Source organism: Malurus melanocephalus, unplaced genomic scaffold (assembly GCF_030028575.1).
Source record: "Malurus melanocephalus ecotype Western Australia unplaced genomic scaffold, MMel_1.1 scaffold_513, whole genome shotgun sequence".
NCBI lineage: Eukaryota > Metazoa > Chordata > Aves > Passeriformes > Maluridae > Malurus > Malurus melanocephalus.
Window position 1 is genome coordinate 221194 of NW_026623745.1, and position 24089 is coordinate 245282.

General features: G+C 38.1%; 1 protein-coding gene across 2 annotated transcripts in view; it reads right to left on the reverse strand.

Moving 5' to 3' along the window:
• Positions 1–3844: 3844 nt before the first annotated feature.
• NCAPG2 (non-SMC condensin II complex subunit G2) overlaps positions 3845–24089 on the reverse strand; it is a 48730-nt gene continuing 28485 nt past the window's right edge. For both annotated transcript variants that reach the window (XM_057381518.1, XM_057381517.1), the window contains 12 exons: positions 23659–23729; positions 23236–23389; positions 22894–23067; positions 22270–22386; positions 22019–22162; positions 21163–21262; positions 20700–20884; positions 19792–19935; positions 17789–17892; positions 14762–14859; positions 14448–14550; positions 3845–10651 (listed from right to left, as the gene is read on the reverse strand). In XM_057381518.1, the coding sequence (XP_057237501.1) occupies positions 10600–10651; positions 14448–14550; positions 14762–14859; positions 17789–17892; positions 19792–19935; positions 20700–20884; positions 21163–21262; positions 22019–22162; positions 22270–22386; positions 22894–23067; positions 23236–23389; positions 23659–23729 (1446 nt within the window). In that variant the 3' untranslated portion in view covers positions 3845–10599. The remainder of the gene's footprint in view (positions 10652–14447; positions 14551–14761; positions 14860–17788; positions 17893–19791; positions 19936–20699; positions 20885–21162; positions 21263–22018; positions 22163–22269; positions 22387–22893; positions 23068–23235; positions 23390–23658; positions 23730–24089) is intronic.

Consider the following 24089-nt stretch of genomic DNA (forward strand, 5'->3'; position numbering starts at 1 on the left):
TCTGGCTGTTCTCAGCTATTTTAAAACCTTTTTTCTTATTTCCAAAATTCTATTAGATGTCTTTGGTGCACATTAAAAGTTTTACTCTAGATATTTCAGCATCACTGAGGAACAGGAGTTCAATAGAGAGCCAGAAGGAAAAATCCYAGAGAACTCTGCAAGAACAACTGATAGATTAAAAAAAAACCCAAAAAAAAAATAACTAGGTTTATTTTAGTTATGACTGCTAAGCTGTGAGCCAATCTTTTATTCCCTGTGCTGTAGCTGAATGATAATGGTTTTTATGTGTTGCTGGAAAGGAGCCTAAAGTGGAATGTTCAAGGCCTAAGAGACGAAATTCAGCTAGAAAAAAWTACCAGTGAGAAAAGCAGGAGATATGACTTACATTAACTGATGAACTAAACATCTCTGTAGATGTGTGCTCAGGGCTGACTTCTAAGCATGCAGGAAGCCTTGGTACCAGACCAGCCACTTTGGTGTGTATGTGTGAGGAAAATTTCCATAATGTCTCCTGCTGGTTTGTTAAGGATGCTGGAGAGAGCAGCTTCTGTTAATGCAGGCATTTGCAGGTCTGGATTGAACCCAAATTTGTTTAATATTAATCTAAAATTCTAGCTGACTTGTTTAAATACCACTTATTCCTGTTACCTACAGGAAACAGCTGAAGCTGAAGCTGTGTTTGGTGTGAAGTTGTTGGAAGAGAAGGCAAAGGTGGAATGAAGCAAGYAACAGTGTGGATGTCCAGAACCTGTGATGAAGAGACCCCTGGTGTCTCAAGGCAGGGATACAGTAACTGATGAATCCAACTCTGAGGCAATTCTGACATCTTTATATCTGGTGTCAAGCTATAARAGGGAATTTGGGTTTCCTTGGGAGAGGGATGGACTCTGTGAGAACAAGTACAGGTGAMTGATGTGCTCTAGAGCTGGTCCCTTTTGACTGAGAAAGGCTGTATTTCTTGCTAATACCCACCATCGTCTCAGTTCAAACCAGGCTGAACTGTGACTTGCCTGYTTTGCAGTCACTGGAGACCAATTTCAAAATCAAAACCACTTGAATTACTGCTGATTTTCATGGGCATTTAGAGTTCCCAGTGCAGCTCAAAAACTTGCTGTCTGAGCACACCATGATGGGATGTCCAGATGAAAGGATTAGACAACTGTAAATGTTTTTTGATAATAGGTTCTTCGTCTTCAAAACCATTTTGAAATCCTTAGGTGTGCAATGAATAATTAGATTTGTTACCATTGATGAAAATTGATTTGAAATGTCAATAGGGAGCCAATTTTTTTTAATTAATTAGGTTCTTTTAATGGGATCTCAGAAATGGTTTAAAAATTATATTTTCATCCAGCTTTGCTAATCTGTAAGACTTGATACTTGGTGAACGGATTTTATAACCAGTAACTAATCTCCTGGGATACCTACTTCTCTTGTGCCCAATTAAGGGATGAATGAGATTACTGCTCTTTGTCATTCTGAAAGAATTGGCCTGTAGTTAATTAAATCTGCTGGGGAGGTTCTGGTTACGTGTCCCTCACTTGCTGTGCCTGATTGGGGAACCTGCAGCCTGGTTCAAGTGCTCAGCACCCACAGCTGGAGATGGGTGCCTTAAGGCAACAAGTGTTACAATCTGAMATACAGAGTTCACAAAATCCATGGAAATCTTTTACCTTAGTGTCAASGTGCATTTGTGAGATGGTGATAAGTAAACCTACAGGGAGCTGGAAAGAGACATGAATCACTKKGAAATTCTGGGACTGCAGYGAGTAGTGCCATAGTAAYGCTATTGCAGAAGGAGCAGGGTATRAGCAGCAGGCAGCACGCTCARTGTGGAGCTGTGTGGTGAGCCACAAGGGGGAAAAGGCACTCACCATTTGCTGTGCTGTCACCAGCAAGGGGTTTGCATGATCCACAGAGCAGGTACAGGAATAGTTTGTGTGCAATAAGTAACTGCTCTTAATGTGATTAAAGATACAATGTTTGACACAATCACATGAGAGATTAAAGCTGTGCACATCTTCATTTTGATATCACTTGATTTTGAGTGCCTGACTTTTCAGCTCTAATGCTCTTAAACCATGTTTTTATTAAACCGTGGTTTAATTCTTAAACCATGTTTTTATATATTTCAAAGAATCATGGAATCTTTAAGGTTGAAAAAGACCTCCAAGATCAATTAATTTGACTGTTAGCACCACTGTGTTCACGACTAAACCATATTTCCAAGTGACATATCCACACATCTTTTGAGTGCTTTCAGGGATGGCAATTTCATCACTTCCCTGGACAGCCTATTCTAATGCTTGACCACCTTTTCAGGGAAGAAACTGATTTTCATATCCAATCTAAACCTCACCTGGCAGAGCTTGAGGCCATTCCTCTCATCCTGAAAACATACAAAGGAGGATCTGGTTTCACAAAGAACAAAGATTCTTGCATTTTCCAGCCCCTTGCTGTGATGGTGAGAGGAAGTGTGGGACAGCAAACTGCCAAGAAGTCACCTGTGCTTCTCTCCATTATTTCCTCCAGCATCTCTCTTGCACTTTGGCTGCCTGGTGCTGAAAACAACCTGTGCTGGGGGTAAGTTCATTAAGTACTATCCAAGAAATGTTGTCGTGCTAACTGCAAAACACAGAAGCAAACCTGGTAGTTACCCAGAGGTCAGAATATTTGCCAAAGCTGTGGTGTGACCATAAACTTGGAGCATCCTTGAGGATATTTTCATCYTGGTACTCTGTGAGGAAATCTAGAATTGAACAATACGTTTGATAGCAACTAAGAATGGAGCAACTGAGCTCAGATCCTTTATAACAATTATAACAAATTTATAACAATTCTTATTGACATGGGTTACTTTGAATAAAAAGAAATAAATAAAAAATAAATTAAGCACATAATTTCCAGTATAAAAATTAGAAAGTCTTGCTGAAGACATTCTGGTATCTCAGAGTACAAGACTGCTTGGGTCATTGCCCAAGCATTGTGTTTCTTTTAAAGGAAGGTCACTTTATGAGGATATGCTGTGATCAGAAAAAAAAGGGAAAGTTCATGGTAATGACAGCTGAGGAGAGGAACATTGTTTGGACTACACTGAAATTATATTATCTGTCTCTGCAAGTACTAGATTGTGTTGAGAACAATCATAGGTTTTGGAGAAAYTATTAAAAGTTGAGTAATAGGAGACTGCTCTTCTTCTGTTCTGATTCACTACTTTAGAAGCCYTCCTGCTGCTCTCTGTTGTACTTCAGTGTTCCAATGAAGCATCAAAAACCAAACAAAAACACCTACTTTACTTCTCAAGAGAATCTCCCTCCTAGGCTGGGCATTTCCCAATAATTTTTCTGCTCTGTATAATAGAGCTTCTACTGGATATGATGAAGAGGCACACATATAGATGAACAAGGTTCTTGTTCTCAGGTGTGTGGTTGATACTTATTATTTTATCATTTCATCTCCTGTATTGCCAATGAAAAAAGGAATAAAATGGTGAAAAAGTGGTAAAGACATAAAATTCTACTGGCAAGAATCACATTAAATACAATTAGAAAAAAAAGCTAGGAAAAAAAATAAACTTGCAACTTGCATTTTCTTTCATTAGCAGATGAATAAAATTAGAGATAGAAGAGCTGTCCTAAACTGGAACTGCAACAGGAAGGTTGAGAGCCAAGAGGATGAAGATGGTCTTCACAGCAGGTTTGTGAAAACAGAATTCTTTGCTTCCCTCTCACTATAAATAAAAAAAAAAATACAAAACAAACAAACCAACAAAAAAAAAAAAAAAAACAAAAAAAAAAACAACCAACCAAACAGAAAAAGCTGGTTCCATATGTATTTTTTTCCACGAAGTCAATTTATTTCCAGTCAAAAGCATCACACCTGTTCAGATGTGCTAATTGCCCTGGAGAGCCTCTCATCAGATAGCAGAGTGCTTTCTAATATTAGATCACACTGAAACAGGCTTGCTTTTAAGCATTCAATCAATGCATCATGATCCACTGATAAATTAAAAACTGCAGGCTAGGTTCCCTGATCTTTATGTGCTACTCAGGCAGTTTAAGGCTCTGTGATCTCAGCCGGGAAGATAAGAATCCCTCAGAGCCTGGCTGACCTCTGATGGATGGCTTAGGAGCCAAAGTTTGCTGTCAATTCCAGTGTAGATCAAATCAGAGAACCAGGAGGCTGTAATGAGATCCCTTGATCTCTTTCTTCAATCAAACAGTTCTCAATTTCATTGCAGATGGACTGGTTTTACATTCTTTTTGAGCCCTAGCATAATCTTAACTTCTAAAATTCTGACAATAGRAGACACCTACAAAAGGAAAAAAATCTGACCTGGACGATAGTAAATCCACCTTTAACTTCTTACATTTAAAAATCAGATTCTTGGGACATAGAGCATTCCATGCAGTGTCCATCTCAGACATTTTTGCTACTGCCCTTGAGTTTGATTAGAGATTATTGTGGTCATTGCACATTCCCCAGGAGCTCTTGTACACAAGGCAAACTCATCTGCTCTGTCCAGTGACCAGCTCAAGAACTGGCAAACAAGTGTTTTACACAACATGTGGGGACAGCCTCATGAAAACAAGTGTCCTGCAGACCAAGAGAGCAACCCATGAGAGGGAACCTGGGAACAGAAAATGAGAAAAAGGCAACTATTTTTGTCAGGAAGGATGATCCTATTTAATAAAGGACCACTTTTAAATGCAGGACAAGCCTTGGAACTTCTCTTTGTGCAGAACTGAGAAAATGCTGAGTAAAAGCCTTTTCTTTCTCCTATGTCTGGGTATGTAGTGTCCAACCATTGAGGATGGTGTAAGAAAGGACGTAGTTTTTGGCAGTGTGATGAGTAAAATCAGCCTATACAGGAGCTTTTCCTTCAACACAGGACATTAACACTGTCCTTAAATAGAACTAGAGCAGGAGGTAGAGTTACTTTGGGTTCTGTTTTGGTTTTATTTTGTTTCTAAGTACTGTCCTAGACTGGTCTAATTGAATTTGTAGGCTCTTACCAATGCTGTTTTTTTCCCTTTAGATGTTGTTGTGAGAAAATAAAGTTGCAAACACCTATTTTTAATGACCATGGCAAGATTTCAGAAAGATCCGTGCATGACGCCTGAATTTCTCACTATGAAGCTGGTGCTCAGGTACCATCTTAAGCAGTGGGTAAGTGAGGATGGTTACAGTAGGAATAAAAGAAAAAAAAGCCAAATCAATATTCTTTATTCAGATGAAAGTTGTGCTAACACACACAGTTTATCTAAGTGGTTAATAATTACCCCAAAAGGCAGGAAGCACACACCACTGCACACTGTAAAGAACTCAAAAGGAGGCTGGGCTGGCTCTATCCTCCATGTGTTTGATGTGGGCATGTGGCCACACAGGATTCATGTGCCTTTCCAGGAAGAACTGCTAAAAAGTACCTGTTTAAAATGTAAGGCTTTACAACAGAACATCTGCTACTGCAGCATAATAAAAATGTATTAAGCCAAGACAAGATTTATTGTAGGTGTAGTAAGATGCGTAAGGAACCAACTGAATGGAAGAGGGAACGAGATTAGGCTGAAAAGTAATTACTAACTGCTGTTTTGGAACAGCATCTGACTTAATATTTTAATGACAGCACAACAAGTAAGTATAAACTAATGAAGTTTGAACACATATTTGAAACTGGGACAAGTTGATAGGGTATAAAACAAAATAGAATTTTACATAGGAAGAATCTAGTAAAGTGGCGTCAAGTAACGTAAATGCCATGAATTAATTGTCGTGTTTGAGAACCAAGTCACGTTATTAAGAACAAGGTGGTTCTCTGGTTAAAAAGACTGACACGAGAGRAAAGGCCTGGTAACAGTTTATACTTCCTAGAGTCATGAGCAGTAAAGAAAATAAAAGTAACAGAACTCCTACAGCCACACTGTTTTAAAAGATACTGACAGGTAGAGAATGGATTTCCACTGCTAAAGTTTTCTCAGTGCTACAGCATATAATTTCTGCAATTTTGCTAGAACCATGATGAGGAACTGGAGAGAGATGAGGGACTCTGATTAGAAAAGACCAAGAACACATCTATGCTGAATAACCTGAGTAAAAAAACCCAGTGATTACTGAGTAAATGAAAGCTGAAATTATACAACTGTTTGAAGCCTGGGGCTTAGCCTCAGGTCATGCTCAGACAGGCAGCCACAGAGGCCAGGATCAAGAATTCTTACCTGAAGCAGATTAGGCAAGACCTGTGCCTATTTGCAAGGGCTTAATGAACCTGGAGAACTGCTGGCTACCCATGGAATGTTCTGCAGCTGTTCCTGAAAGCTGCTTGGCCAGCTGCTTGTCAAGGTGCCAGCACTAAGCCAGCTCTTCTCTCAGAWATGGGCAGCTGCCACGGCAGGGGCTCCAGGCACAGGCACAGCTGGACACAATGCACCGCTCTTGGTTTGCAAGACACTGGAGCAGATCAGCAAATATGGAAAGTTCACTGCTGTGTGTCATGGTTTCACATTTCAGTCATTATCCTTCGCTGTGTGTCCTTCACCATGCATCTCTCAAGGGAGGTGAAAGATTTTGTCAAAATTACTCTCTCCCATTTCCTTCTGTAAGTCAGAAGACCCCAAAGCACTAGAAAGGAGCAGCACACGGGAGTTTAAATGTAAAGTGAGTTGCAGCTCTCATGGAGAGTAAACAGCAGGCACAAGGTGGATTTTTTAAATTTCCTTGGCAAATCTGGAGTTTTGTGTGCTTGGATCCATACCTGAAGACATTTATTTGCTAAGAAGCTTGAGCATTTTTCCTGGCTTTTCCTCAGCTCACAAGTTGAAGCTGTGATAGGTGGCAGATGCTGGGCTTTGTTTCCCATCCAAACAACAAAGCAAATGAACATTGTCATCACAAAAAGGACCTGAATCTTTACAAACAACGATAATTACTGAAAATACTATATAGTTAATGCTTTCTTCAGTATTATTGATCCTGAATGTRTATGCACAAAGGGAAGAGTTCCAGACATGCCACTCACAGCTACAACTGTGACCAGAATAYTTATTCTGCAGGGAGCTCTTCATCACCAGCACCTGCCAGTGCCAACTGCCCAAAGGAGTATTTTTCTAGTGTTTTCTTACTCATTTTTCAAGCAATTTTATTACACAAAATCAGGTCAACTTCTTGAAAAAGTTGAACAGATATCAAAAGGCCTATCTTAAGATTATGGAAAGTTTTCAAATATACCCAAAAAGTACCACTTCTTCCCCAACAGAACTTTTGATTAATAAGATGAAACAAATCTGTTTTGCAAGTTTACAGAAGATAATAGCTTAAGAAACGTCCTATTTATTTGTATCATCCAAACAGAAGGAAACTATATATTTAAAATTTTACAGGACTAAAGCTTGCAATGAGACCAGCAAGTAAAACATAGAACTCCTCTGGTATTCTCATGAAATTTGCCACAAAGGCCTAAGGAGAAAACCCTGACAGACCTTGGCTCAAGGAATCCCAATAACACCATTATTTGTGTTGCAGAAAGCCAATGTTTTTTCATGGCAGAGCAGTTTAGTAGAGCTGGACTAGAAATTGAGATGAAATATGTTCACCAGCTGCAGGATAAACAGRAAATTATTTCAACACTCTTGAGAACCACTTGAGTACCAGCCACCAGGAAGACAAAAGTTTATCTTCAAATTTTTTACCCTTCCTACCAATATCACCTCTGACTTCTTCCAAAGTAATCCGCATATTTCTCATGTTAATGGAACGACCTTTATTTCTTTCAGGCGCAAGAGTATTGCATCTGTACGTGAATTCCATGAAAACTGAAAAAAGCAAAATTATACACTGAGGAGAAACAAGGCAGTAAATTTGAATTCTTTTCTAATCTAATGATATGAGCAAATACTGAGAGACTGAGCAGCAGAAAAAAGAAACTTATTTACMTACTCATTGAGTAATTTGTATAATCAGAAGATTTAAAAGGTCATTACYGGAACACCTGCCTGTTAACAGATGTAGAAGAATGAAGGCCAAAGAACACAGYTTTTATGACGATGTTGATAGATAAACAGTTGGCAGATCTGCAGCTACCTGCTGGGCAGCATTAGTTCCCTTTGGTCATGCCACTGTTGTGGATGAGCTAAATCTGGAACTCATGAACCCATGCACATACAGACTACCCTTTTGCAAAGCTTGCCAGTTGTTTATTAACAACTGCATTGCTTTTAAATATGAACATTCCAGCTAAAGCAGCTTTATCCAGTAGGGAAGTTTTGTGTACCAAAGTCAGGTAGTGATCTGATATAAAGCAGGATGAAGGCAGTTCATCGCACAGAGCATATACYTAAAAAAATCTTAGTCTCTTATCACAGTAGGAAAACCAGCACAGCAGATGATACTGATTTACAGATGGGAGGTACAGCTTCGCACAAATCTTAATCAAGAATGAAGAGTCTGTCTTAATTTGGCCAGATTGGTAAACTTCTGTGTCAGTGCCACTCAGCAACACTGGAGATGCAACAGCCATTTGCACAGGCCCACCCCAAGAACCTTTTCACCTAATTGCAGATAACTAAGTGCTATATGTCCAGGCCTCCAGGTCTAAACTGGAGGATGTGACTTTGGTCTATGGCTGAATCATTTTCTACAGATTCCTATTAAATCTCCTAAACCAGACAAAAGGAAAGCATTAGGAGCTGTACTTCTGGCTGAGATAAACTCCTCCACAGGAGCTGGCATGGGGCTGCATTTTGGATTTGTTCTGGAGACAGTGCTGATAACACAGGGATATTTTAGGTATCACTGAACAGGGCTTACACAGCATCATGGCCTCTCTGCTTTTCACCTCATCCCTAAGGAGGCTGGGAGTGCACCRCAAGTACAGAGGAGACAGTGCTGGGACAGGAGACCCCAAGTGACCAAAGGGATTCCTCACACCATATGACAGCATGCTCAGCAATGAACTGGGGGGCAGATTGTGGGGGACACCACTCCGGGACTGGCTGGGTGGCTTTATTTCCCTCTCCTTTTTCCTATTTTCCTTACAATTTGAATAAGTTTTATTATTTTTCCTTAATTATTAAACAGTTTCTTTTTGACTTTTACCCTTCCAGTCCTGCCCTTGCGGCAGAAGGAGTGGAGGCAGTAAGGGAGCAGCTGGGTGGTGCCCGGTTGCTGGCTGGGCCTGAACAATACCATGAGCTCAGACAGGTAAGTTACAGGAATCTCCATTAAGGCAAAATAATATTGTGGAATCAGCATTCTTTTAGTCTTGGAAGAGCATCTGGTTGCATGAAGAAAATGAAATAAGTGGCTTAGATGCCTGCATTACCTGCATTATTTGTATTAACTTACAAAAATAGCAATAATTTTTAAAAATACCTAAATATAAAACAATTTAGATATTAATCAAGTCTATGGTTAATAGTTAAACCATTTCCCCCCACTGTACTGGATACTGAATCACCTGAATATCCAAGTTATGAGGAAGCTCAGAGGAGAATCTGGTCCGATTCCTAGCACAGCAGGGGTAACTCCAAAGCTATGACATGATGGATGGTCAGAGCCCTCCTTGTCAGCCAAGTCTTGCACATCTCCAAGGATGGGTATTCCACAGCCTCTCTGAGCAGCCTATTCCAGTTCCATTTCCAGGTTCAATTCACTCTCATAACGATTGTTTTTCATGTCCAACAAGAAATTGTCTTGCTGCAAGTTGTTTCTGTTGCCTCATATTCTCCTCCATGTGCCCCTCCAAGGGAAGTCTTTCCTTTACCGTCCTGCAGGCAGGAGGAGGCAGCAAGAAGCTGCCCTTGTGCAGGTTGCTCCATGGATAGTGCAGGATTTGTCCTTCAGGAGCAGGTCTTTGCTGAGCATCAGGAGATGCCCCTGAGTGTCAGCCATGGCTCCCAGCTGGTGTAATCTGCCATCAGTCCAAGGCAGCCACTYACCCTGTCACCAACCAGCGCTGGCAGCAGGGCACAGCCACAGCTGCCAATCTCACCCCATAGCAGATAATTCTTCCAGTCTCATGGTACAGACACTTTCCCACTCACCTTCCAAGTCTACCCATCCAGCCCATCTCTCTCTCCAATTTGGCTGAAAGGATACTGTATAAGACTGTGTAAAAGTCTTTGCCAATGACAGGGAACAGGACATTCTCTGCTCTCTCTTCTACAAAGCGGAGGGAAATCAGGCAGGGTAGGCAGAGTTTACCCTGGGTAAAACCACTATGCCTATTCCCAATCACCAATTTGTCCCTCACATGTCTTAAAATAATTCCATGACCCCTAGGAATATGTTTTAGTCTTCCCAGGGACTGAGGTTATGTGTGAACTCAGATGTTTCTGAGACTATGATACAATTATTATTTGTTTTACAAAAACAAAGATACAAAACCACTGATTTTACACTCCTCCCAAGTTATACAGAATAACCCCTTTGTAGCTGTTGAAAAATCTTTACTATTACATAATTTCTATAYACACTTTTATACATTTTGCTTGCTTTAAATGTACAGAATAACAGAAAACCTTAAACAATTCACAAATTTACAAAGTAAGTTCTGTAAAAAGCRATACATCTGCCTTCAATTTTCACAACAAAACTTCTGCGTGGTCAAGAATTCAAAAACTCATCCAAAATTTTCAGAGATGATTCACACAGGAATCTGAAATGGTATAAAACAATGCATAATAGAATTAGAAATGCTAAATGCCAAATCAATCCTCAACTATTTGATTCTCAGAGTACAGCTACCACATGATTTCTTTGACCAGTTAGTCCATATTAGTTTAGGTATTAAAAATGCCTTCACAAATTACATTTGAAATTGCTGGATTCTTTTTCTTTCAGCTTTTCCATTTTTCTGTTGATCATCTCTGTCTATAGAATACAACAACAAGCCAGTTTAAATTACAGTGTCAATTCAATCACATTTTCTAAAATTTTATCATGTAGTTTAAGAACCCACTCGTTTTCTGCGCAGCATTGTCACTCCTTTTTTCAAACACAGTGATATCCTTTACAGATAATGCGTTCTAAAACCAYTTTTTATTCTTTTACTTTCTTCATTTCTCCTTCACTCTTCAGCCTTGATAATTTTTATCCTCACCTGTGGCAACTTTTTTCCAAGCCTGAAGTTTTTTTCTTATCCTTATTAGCAGCTGCCTCCTTCAGCTGCCCTCACACTCCTCTGAGTCCCATTCTGACTCTCATCTCTAATTGCATGCTCCTCTCTCCAGTGCTGCAGCCTTTGAGCCAGGATGAAGCTCCAGTGTCAAAGTAAAATAGTACTATAAGGTTCTATAGAATTAGGAAAATTAGTTAAGTTCTGTGGGTTTAGGCACAATGCTGCTTTGTAKAAATTTTCTTCTGTTACAGTAATGAAACAATAGATTTGTAATGTGGGACCATTGGCACATTGGACAAAAGCCACGATTCAGGATAACTGTGCACCTCCCAGATAAGTTTAAGTCCGTTTTATCAAGTACATTTCTAGGGAACTTACAGATGGGTGGCAGAGAAATCATACCCAGACCTATATGCCAAAACAATTCAAGAGCCATTATTTACAGATGCAATGAGAGTGCAATTAAGAATTTGGGAGCTAGCTAAATGATAAAGAAATATCTTTCAGCACAGCCATTAGCTAAATTTAAATTCTAATACTCATATATCAAAATGSTAATTAAAGTAAATACACAGTAATAAATAAAAGTTATTATCCTATAGCACATTAGGTTTTACACAGCATGGGACATTTTTCTCTAGCCTCTAAATGATTGCATTGACAGCTTTATCTGCATTTTTTGTTAAGCATAAATATTTGCATTTTATAAACTAAACTAATATGTGCGCCATTACTCTTGAGGAAATTCTCTCAATATTCAGAATGTTGTCCACAATTTTTAAATGCACTGAACAGCATTTTAAAATTAATAGACCCACAGRACCATCTGAAACCACTAGCTCAGCTGAAGAGCAAAGAGTAAATTACAGTGAAAAGTTTTGCTTCTGAATTAGTGCAACAATTCCTTGTATAAGTGCATCAGTTTAATTACCACRCCAGACAGCTTTCTCACTTTTTTCTTTCATTGCTAATATGTAATAGATTACTCCTAAGTCTGAAGTTAAGACACTGGCACAGAATGCCAAGTCTCTTGGGAAATTAAAGAATGTCACCATTTCCTGGTATACCTGGGTATTAAATAAAATAATCCCTCGAGGAGTTATTAGGAGATAATGCATTCAGAAGGAAAAAATAATAATATTATTAAGCATGAGTTAAAACCCAATAATGTATTTTAGCAAGCAGCAGCACAGCACTGTGTGTTAGAGGACTGTCTTCAAATTAATGACCAGAGATCTAGCTTGCAGCATACCATAACTAAAATTTGGTGTTTGGTAAGTGGGGTAGGATGATAAAATAGCTTACAAATAACAGGGCACATTTCAGACTATGTATAATCACATTTTAGCTGTACATTAGCACACAAGTAGCAAAGCACTACAAATGGCACGTCAGAAGCCACCAGAGACCCAGCCTAGTCTGACATTCTGTCTTAGCTGTGAGGCTGCAAACAGCCTTAATTCATCATGCAAAACCTAATCACTGTACAACCTCCTCCAAGCCTTTCCAGCATCAGTTAGTTTGCACTTCTTGAGGGAAAAGAATCCCCAACATAACTGTGCAAATACAAATTCTCCCAAATTTTGCAAAGCTGTGTGATAGCTTCTGAACTTTGTTATCAAATTGCAATCCTAATCCTTGCAAAAAATCTTCTCGTTATCACGTTCACATTCCTCACTCTTGAATTTTGTCTGCAGCTGTCTCCTGGGTTGGTATTAGACAAAGATAGCCAGTCATATATCACAAAATTAAAACACTGTGTAGCATCTTACTCTCTTCATCTGCCCCAACATGTTGGTTGATTTGTCCCAGTTCACTGGGCAGAGACAATCATATAGATTCATAAAGCAATTATCTGTGTTCTCACTGAAATTTATAGTCAGTAGTGCTCTCAAGTGGCAGCAATTATTCATTTTAATGTGCCTATTTATTTAATCATGTTAAGATTCACTTTAATTTCACAGCATTTTCTAGTGTCTTGATTAAAAGAAGTGCAAGCTGAACCACGATACCCTGCCGCTCTCCTTTTTTTTCCCAGGTAATAATTATTATTATTGTTAAAAATATTCTAGTAGGACAACCCAATGCTTACATGGAGAAAAAAACRGGGTTTTGTTTATTTGTGTTTGATTTTGTCTCTATGCTGGGTCCAGCTAAAGGACATTTTGTTCACAGCCAAGGAACTCTGCAGGTTTCTTCAGGTAATGGAAGGGACCCCAGAGCTCCATCCTCTGATGGAGTCACAGCTCAGTCACCAAATGTCTATGTCATGTCACTAAAATGCCAGACAACCATGTGCCTCAGGCCAGGGATCCACCAGAAGAGCACACCTGGGGAAGTGTGCAAGTGTGCTCAGGCTGGGAGAGCCATGCAAGAAACTGTTGAATAAATGAAGTTGTGCTTTTTGGATTTTTTGGGAGCTTTTTAGTTGTGGGGNTTTTTAATCTGTCTATGCTACATTCATTGCGTGAATAGTAAGGATCATCAGTTTGAAGAATGAAGAACTGCAAGGGCCTCTGCATGTTCAGCCCCCTGTGGTGTATTACAAACTTTATCACTAATTTTGGATTAATGTCCATAACCACAGTCTGCTTTCTTCACATTCTGTATTTGTGTTTATAATATCTCCTTTGCACACTTTTTGATTCCATGGGCAGGTCAATAACTAGGCAGAAATCAGACATTCACAAATGTTAAGACTAAAGCAAGTTTGATACACTAAAGGTTAAAGCATTCATCATGATTCTCCATCTTAGACAGGCCTGAGATTGCAAATACAATGCAGCAAATCACTTTCAAAAAACTTATCACAAAAGATACACCAGATATGACACTTGAAATCCCTCCCCCCCCCAAAAAAAAGCAAAATAAAATCACCTGTGTAAAGGTCTCAAAGTCATTGTCATATTCAGTTAAAGTTTTACTGTCTGCATAGGTTTGGATTCATATGGCTAATGCCAACACGTGGGAGAAAACCTTCCAGTAATTAGAAATAGTAACCAGACTATTGCTTTGTTCTACCCCTGCTGCAAACAGACCTGGATTTCAGAACTGAATCCTGCAATATACAGGATCAAGTGATAACACATTCAAATTAAATGGAAAAAAACCCCACCCAAGCTAAATATGTAAAGATTGCAATCACAGCAGATATAAGGGCAGGAAATTTAATACTCTGCTGCRTTCAATACCTCACCCTTTCCCCCCCAGCATTTTAAACCTTATAATCAACCACTCAGAATTCTCTAACAGTATTATGTAAGTACAGAACAGAGCCAATTATTGCAGAGMAGGGACAGGAGAGCTTAGTGCTCATTTCCCACAGCACACTCACCTTTCAGTGCTGCTGGATTCTCCTGTCACAGCATACTCGCATGTTATCAGTTTCCTTTGAATGGCAGGTGCAATATCCTTTAGGAGTGAAGTTTTGTGCTTACCTATTTGAAGTGAGTTGAAATGTTGGACAAACAATCATGATTTATCAAAAAAAACATCCCTCTCTCCATATTTTAATAGAATAACTTTAAAGATTGCTTAATGGAAGATTAGATTCTAAATTGGATTTTCACTGTCCCAGATTAATATTGTGTATTTCAATGTAGTACATAAAAAGAAAGATGGAAAGAGGACAAAAATGTTTTGACTGACCTTTAATTATAATCACAATGCAGAGAGTAGCTGTTAGACTAAAAATCCCTTCAATTTCTTCAGAGAGAATGCACTCCATTAATTCATTTAAAATTGACCTAAGGAAAAAAGAAAAAAATATATTATAAACCATAATAGAATGSAACATGTTTGTAATTATACTACCCTGCCACCGTAGCAGGACAAAGGAGTGGTGACTGGGCAACTGAAGACKATGTGCTACTCTGAGAACTGAGAATATCAAAGTTAGCAGAATGGTWAATTACTTGGGGAGAAAACAAAAAGCCTGCAAACAGAAAAAGGGGCTGTTAAGAGAAATAAAGAGCTTGTGGTATATTTTAGGAAAGTCAATCCATGGAGAAACTACTGGTTGTACTAGAATTTAACTCAYAAAATTTGCATCGAAATTTCTAACTTGAATTTCTACTGAAGTTTGACAAAATATGTTCTATGACTCCACTGGTTTGCTAGTACCTACTTATGCTTAATTAACATTTTCACCTTAAATGTGTTTCTCATAAATATTAAAATAGATGGTTTTCCAATTACAACCCAGTGAAGATCGTTTTTACCTAAACACACCCTGAAACACTTCCAAATAACATTTTAGTTACTGAAACTTTGGACAGAATAACAGAACCATGACAACAGCTAATTGTAAAATACTAACTCAACGTGTATTTTAAGAGATTTTCTCACTTTTAGCAAGAGATGAAAATATTACCAGAAAACTCTAGTGGTGTTTTGGGATGTATGACCAGTTAAGAAAAATGAAACGAGAGTCACAGATGGGGTCTAGCAAACAAACTAAACTGCAGTAGGGAATAAGTCAATATTACAGAATGCAAACAGTAACTGGTCATTAGTGTTTGTGGCAAAACCCCCAAATTTAACTCAGAAGYAATTCTCAAAATCCAAGAAAAATAAAAGAACAAGAGAGATAAAAGAGATAGAAGAGATCCGTAATCCTGATACTCCTCAGAGCACAAAGCTAAATGCTCGATGAAGAATTAAAGGGGAAACTGAGAGCAGCAATGTTACAATAACTTTCCCTAAAATATTTCAAAATACCTTTAGCAATATTACTATCTGTTATGAAAACTGAACATCATACATAGCCAGTTCTGACTTCAATTTTCTTCAAGCCTTTATTGTGCTAAGATATCAAAATGAAATACGCAGTTAAGAACCAATTCAGTGGCACAGAAATTCAAATATTGCCTCTAAGAGCGGAGAAAGATGAAAAATCTTTAGCTTCAGAAATAAGCATTATGGAGTTGCTCATGTATTACACAGGTTTTATTATATCATTGTGGACTAAAGTGACCAAGCACTGATTCCTTTTCACATTGCTCTTAAATTGCTATTGGATAGTAGTCGGATCAGAGTCCTGACTTCATTGTTATCATTCTTTGGGTCACTAAGCACACTCTTAACCTCCATGAAGSAACACTGGAATTTGATTAACCTGTAACAAGACTCACTGCAGATGCCTTTCCCCACCTCCCCCTGAAAAAGGGTCACATGAGCCTGCAGGCAAAGATAAAACAGAACAATAAGCTATTTAAAAATACATATAAGGTTCAGAGGTAAGTAATTGTTTCCTATACAGATAGTTCCCTACTCAAGTCAAGGATACTCACACAATTGAACAGGTATTGCCAGGCCTCCCAAGTATTATCACTGCTAAGGGGACCAAARTTCAGTGCTAGACAGTGACTGGTTAGTACTGAAAATAAAATAGATCTTGCAGAGCTCAGAGCAACATGACTGTGAGCTCACAGAATAGAAGCTCACATCAGATTTTGTAACATCAAAGGCTTTGACRTTGACAAAGATTTCTAAGAAACTGAATGATTTATTACTGGACTCTGATTATGGACTATCAATACAGATTTATGAAAGAGCCTGAAAAGTTGTCTCAATTCTGAGGCACCAGTAGAACCAGATGGAAGTTACCTCCTAGATCTTTGCTCCAAAAAGATAAATACTGGAAGACAGACACATTTTTTCCCAAATAATCAGAAACAATTTGGTCCAAACTTGCAGTTTTCTCCATCAATAATGGACAATATTCACCTTGATCACTACAAGTTTCAGAAAAATTAATTGGTTTTCTGCATCTCTTTTCAAAAGAGACATGTAAAATAATTGTTTCACTAAAATAGAACACTTTGACAGAGAACTGCTGCCTCACAGAAGAATAAGATTTGGGTTAGACTGTTGCTGGGCTCTTTTTTGTTTTGCAAGTTCAACTACAATTAGAGAAGTATTGAGAAGAACAAAACACCTCAACACAGCAGAGAGGGATATTAAGAGCCTGTCAGAGGAGGAAGTTAAGAATAGGARTTAGTTGTGGTAAATCAGAAGAATGACAAGACTTCTAAGCCCCTTTAGAATTTTAAAACAAGTCTAGTGTGTACAGTCATGTAAAGAAAAACTGAGTATGAACAAAGTGAGCAAAATGAAATTAAGTTGTGACAATTTTAGAACATATTCTGGGCTCCCACTAAATACAGCAAATAAATGTCCCACGGTTTAAGTCTTAAAAAATAAATAACATAAGCTCACTTTTGGAGGCTTTTAGCACTCAAATACTTTCTATTTTGAATTCTGGAACTATAATGCAGCCATAGGTAAATGTCACCTCACTGCAGATGCTCAACTAAAGAATTCCTCCTATTTCTGGCAAATATTTTATCTCATCTTAATATCTCTGTATTGAGGGGACTCATCTTTCTAAGTATCTTATGAAAGAAGCATGTCCAGGTGCATGATTAAAAAACTCATCATGATTAACAGTCTTGTAAAGAAGAAGCGCTCTTCGTTAAAAAAATGGACTCAACCCCAGCAATCAATACCTACAGGCAGTATGACAAGAAAARCAGATTATGAAATTGTGCAGATAAATTTAGAAAGCAACTAGTTCAAAATTTATTTTAATTTAGAAATTAAAATTTTATTGACAACATATAACCTGTCCTATATTAGTAACAACCTTGGACAAATTAATATAGAAACATTTACCTGATAACATTAACTGACTTCATAATTACAGTCATTAAACAGCTTGAAACAGGGGGAAGGTCTGAAACAGTCTTTGGTATAGTCAAGTCTTTTTCACTGGAAGCCTAAAAAAGAAAAAGAGTCAACAACCGTTATAGCTCAAGAAAGATATGYATGCAGAATAATGTACTTCAATAATTACACTAACCAGGACCCATCCCTTAGACAATTAGAACATTTACAAGTATATTTTGAACAGCTTTAATCCAACTGTGTTGTGTCCAAATAAAGAAAACTAATTTAAATTAGWAAGATTGAAACCTAACCTCATAAACAGCACTTGTACCAAGGCAAACATTCTCTGCAGTTGTTCCCACTAGACATTTCATTTAACTTCACTGGTGGTCACCCTTTATGAAGGCACAGCCTATTAAACACAAATGAGTCCCCTCTGTGGCTCCAAGYTGAAGTGTGCATACATGATTTCTAAATATAACTTCAGTGACAGTGGTTTTCTGAATACCTGCTCTTTTTGGTATAAAGTTCTGAGTAGCATGACAAATATTCAGTTAGAACTGAATTTTGCTTTACAATAACCTAAGGGCAGGGAAAACCCCAGCTCAGATGAGTAACTGGAATGAACACTCATGATCTATGAGTATGAATCTGCAGTACATTCAAGCTCATAAATGTTTACTCTGCATCATCTGTAAAGAGCTCCTGTCACCCCACAGCCTCTCAGCTGATCCATTCATATCTGCAGGTAAACATCTGGGACTGTTCCAGTGCCTCCTGTGACAGAACCTCAGCAGCAGCTCTGTGGTACTTTCTGGCAACTGCTTCCCACACATCCAACACCCACGGCAAGAGTACAGCCTCTCCTAAAGCACCTCTGCTCTTCCTTGTTAAGTTTTCAAAGCTTCCAGTCTTATCAATCTTATTTGCTCCTAACACTACCTGCATTATAAACATGTAGTGGGAATGCTACTCTTCTCCTTCAAGTACAGTAATGGTTCCTTGGACTTTCAGAACATAAAATAGCCTGTGTCTGTATATTCCTTTCAGTATCAGAGATCCTTTCTTTACTTTCCAAAGCAACTCAAATCAGATATTTGGAAATCCTCAGCATAAAAACCAAAGGAACCAATTAAAAAAAAGCAGCATGTGAAATGTCTCTGAACTGGAGCAGAGAATGCACAAGTGATCAGTGCCAAGCAGGATATCAGCCTGCTTTGAAGCAGGACTACAGAACCTTTTGGGACCACTCCAAGAACAGGGAATGGGAATCTATCAGACATCAGTGGTTCACTTCCTAAGTTCCCTAATGCCGGGTGAGATGAAGTGAGGTAGGTTTAAAACAAGCCCTTGTCCTCCTTTTCCTGAGCTCTTCTTGCTGAACCTAACATCACATGTGCAGAATAAGCCTTTGATCAGTTTGGGTCCATGGCCTCAGCTCCGTCCCCTCTCAGCCTCTTACCCACCCATGGTCTTACTCTTTTTTTTATTTTTTTTATTTTTTTTTATTTATTTTTTTTTGAATGAGGGCAAAGGGAACAGGAAGTCCTTGACACTCTGCAAGCACTGCTCAGCAACAGCCAAAATGAGCTGGTGTGTCCTCAACAGTGTTTTAGCCACAAATGCCAACCACAGAACCACAGGGACTGCAAGGAGGAAAGCTGACTCCTTCCCAGCCAGAGTCAGTACAAAAGCTCATGGAGAGAATATCCCGGAACCCATGCGGTTAAACTCTAACACTGCCTGATTTCTAAGTTCTTCTGTCAGAGGCAGATACTGAAAAAGGTATCAGGACAAGTCTGTTCCTACACAGCTGTAGTCAGAAATCTGGGAGATGAACCGTAATATGAAATTATAGCAAATAAAATTTCCTGCTTTTTCCATGCCAACACCACAGAATTTTCATCTGCAATACAAAGATCAATTTTTTGAATAAAGCTCTGTCATTCCAATATAACATTTAAAAAGCAGAAAGTGTTAAACAGAAAGAAGATCAGGATTAACTTTACCTTCTGTAGCACACAATTTATCTCTGCAACTATTGCAGCCAAGAGAGTGGAGAGTATATCCCGGTGAACTGCTGGGATTGAGGAATGCCAGGACTGCAGTGCATGGATGAATTCTCCAAGAGGCATCTGAATGGAGTTAATCAACTAAAACCAAAAAGAAAAACACTTTTTCTTTTTTTTCAGATTGCTGGAGTATAACTGAAATACACCAGCAAGCCTCTCTGTAAAAAAGTGCAGACCACACCTTGAAAGCTTTTGACATGCTAGGTCACTTGGGATCAGAGAGGAAATCAGCAACATTTCAGAAGTCTACTCATAAATTTGAGACAAATGAACAAAGCAACAGCTATTACAAAAAAGAAATCTATGTTTTTCAGAAGTCCTGAAAAGTAGCCTCATCAAATTTCCCACAGTGATCCACCCATTTCACTATTATCTAGTATTGCTCTAAAATACAAGTCAATTTTTCTATGAAGATGTGAGATTTTCAAGAATTTTAGAACATCATACATATTTTGACATTGGTGTCATTCAGGCTAAAAGAAATAAATAATCTGATCCCTCCCAAGATCATAATATATATAAACAAATCTTTTGCTCTGGATTGAGAAAGTTCATCTAATGGCAGATAAGATTAACAGCCTAGAAGTACTAGCACAGTCTAGGATCAYTGGCAACAGAATGCATTGTTCTGCAATTTACTGCTTCTTCTGTCATGAGACCAAAATTGACAAAAAAAAATTGTTAACAAGAAAACTCAGAAAATATAACTGAGAATTTAACCATGTCTACTCAAACAGTAGGTAATAGTGAGGTAACAACTTCACATTGGCTAAGTATAACATATTTCCATAAAAATGATGGATTCATCTACACATTAGGTAGCAATTTGAACTCTAATATGATACCTGAATCCCTTCTTCCTGTTGTTTCTTAAGTCTATGTGCCACACATTCTAAAATTTTCTGAAAGACGTTCTGTAGAGTGTGGAAAAGATTTGTCACTTCATCTGTCTCAGTATTCTGAGTTAAAGAAGCTTCAGTAATTTCTTTTAGAGCACACAGTAACACTGGAGCACAAAAGCCACCTCTCTCTAGAGAAAAGATAAATATCACAATATAAAAGTTGTAATATTCATCAGGTACAAGCTTAGAATAAAACTCAGATATATCAAATAGTGATACGCAAGTGTAGAAAATCTATTTACTTTCTGAGCACCCTTAGCTGAAATTTTCATACCATTCAATTATTATTTAAAGTATGAATCCAGTGTTCCCTCCAACCTCTGAAAGTTAGGGATTAAGATTGATTATACAAGAAACAAAAGCTAAGTATAAATGAAGATGTTGCTATAAGTACAAATTAGGGTACCTGTTTGCAGAATCAGRAGAGCCATATCTAAAAGGCGTGCTTGAAACGTGAGATTTCCCAGGCCCACCATTATGACATCTTTACATACTGTCAGGTAGGTCTAGAAGAGATGTAAAATTATATGAAACACAAACTTTACCTAAAATAACCATTCAGTAAAACTTAAAAATAATAAAACCATGAAATCTTAGCCAAGGTGCCCTGAAAGCTGCATCTAACTGGAGTTATTCAGTTCAGAACTGTTGAAAAGCACGAATTCCAACCAGTCCTCCAAATGTTTCCATTGCCCTTTCTGACAATAAACAGTTTCTCAAAAGACAGTAAATCCTCTCTTTTTTACTCAGGCTCAGATCAAAGGCATTGATACTTTCCATTTACTGAGGCAAAATATGACATCTATACCTGCCTTGAATAGCAAAATGAAAACCAGCAGACAAAAAGAGCTTTCCCYTAAAGAGACACAGACATTATATACTAAACAGATTAGGAGACAGAGGTACAGACAGAATAGAGACCTTGTAATCAGTCTGTATGTGAGCTAGATTGTTCAAGGACACTGACTGGGACTGAAGTTAGCCAAATCTTTCCTTTCACCAAAATCTGGTGAAAGCTCAGTGCTAAAATCCACCTTGGGTTAAATGATATGTCAGAGGAATGCCACAGAAAACAATTCAGAACTATCTAAAACCCCACCCACATTATATCATYAAATACTTTCTTTGAAGGGCAAATCAAGATCAGGGGTAATGGACACTGTAAGTGAGGACACAAATGCCAGGGCAGTTTGTCTGCACACAAATTGCTACACATACAGCTTTTCAGATGGAAAGCAGCTGATTTATAAGAATCCTCTAACCTGGATAATTGATTCAGAAAGATCACTGTGTTTTGAAATACCATCCTCTTGATCACTTGCTAGTACAAAAGGTAAAACTTGACTTTCTATCCAAGCACCTGTCTCCTTCAAAAGTGAGAGGTAATCTTCTCCTTCTTCAGAAAACTGAAAAGAAACCAAAAGGAAATTTACCAATTGTCTTTCCAGTTGTTTTGGAATTTCCTTATACTGTAAACTGTAACTCCAGCTTATTTTGGAAAACTATAACCTACCTTGTGCTGAAGATGAATACTCAACCTGCAAAAGAGGCTGAATGCTCTTAGGCTGGTTGCTTGAGTCCATCTACCAGAATGTGTATCCGTTCCTTTCAGAATTGAGCCAAGAACCCTCTGAAATATCAACGTTTACATTTACATTTTTCAGAAAATCCTTTCAAATGTTTCTTTCCCCAACAGTTTTAAACAAAAGATTAAAAAAACCAAACAAACCCAAAAATCATAAAAACAACAAAGCACCAACCCCAAAAGAGCAACAAAGATACCTTGAATTATTTCCATTTGGCAACGCCATAACTGATATTCAGACTATTTCTTATTCATATATTCTGAAAGTCAGGTCCCTTAAAACACTCAACACTAGACCACAAAAATGTTGAGACACTTTTCTAAAACTGACAAGCTGGTTAAAATCTGCCATCTATAAATAATTGTGAATCACTGGACTGCTAGTTCAGAGTATTTGTTTGAAGTACAAATCAAAGGGAAAACTTTTTTACRAAGGGAGAGGGGATCACAAATATAATTTATTGGTTCTTGCAGGCCTTTAGTTTGACTCAGACAACATATGATGTTAAGAACTTATTTTATAAGCACTGTTCGCGRTAAGGAGAAAACTACCTCTGCAGCATGGAGGATTTTCAAAAGCTTCTTCAGTTTCTTTTTAGGAACAGAAAGGAGGCAACCACGATTGACAGGATGAGTCAACAAATACTCAAGGTAATCAATTGCTAAGCCTGGCTTTGATTCATGTGTTACGTGGATACGCACTCGACGTCTAGGTGTTTTAGTGCTCTAAATAAGGAAGCATAAAATCAGTACAACAATGACTTTAGAACTAATTGCAAAGCAGAATAATATGGCATTAAAAAGACTTATTGCATTAAAAAAAAAAAAAAAAAAGCAGGATGCCTTAATGCAATCTGGCAATTTCTTAATTCCCTGACATATGCATATGCACACCTTTCTTGGGGTGAGTGTGTCAGACAGCCAATCAGAGGCTAATTCCATAATGTGTCCCACTTGACCCCAGCGACACAGGCAGTCGATCAGGGTCGAATATTTGCTTTGGTCAGCTCCACTGTTAATATTTCTGAGCCTGGAAATCACACCACAGCTTAAAAGAAAACAGAAGATAAAGAAATGCATTAACTTTACACCCACAAGTGCAGAAAAATCCAAAGAAAAACAATTAGTATGATACAAACAAAAGATTCACCAATGGCTTAGACAGACTCTGACATCACACATTTTCCTAACTTATCACAGTTTTATAGYAGCTTAAGTTATCCAAATGGACATCTAATACATCAAGTTGTAAAAGATTAACAAATACAGACAACAAGAAATTTCTTGCCATTCTCATTTTGGATTTCAAAACAGTACCTGAATGTAGGAATAGCAGCAGGAGGAAGAAAGGATGCCAGAATAACCAATGGAGTTGTGCAACGCTCGTCCTAGGATAAAAGAATTACACTTTATGACAGTAACATACAGGTACACACATTCAAGCACAACTAAAGAGAGTACTGAAAAAATACATTTACATTTTCTCAGATTAAGGATTTCCTTTTTTTCACTACAAATGGAACTGAAAGAAGCTCAAAACAGTATGTGACCTGCAATGTGAAATGTCTGATTGCTATTTTTGGAGGTCAATTATCGATTATTGTATCGTTCAGCTTTCTGACAAACCACCAGAACAATCACCATGAATAGTTATGGCTCAATTAGATTAATAATCATTGCAAAAGAAAGAGCAGCTCTACCTTTTTTTCCAGTAGTGCCTAATGTTTAATTGCACAACCACGACCATC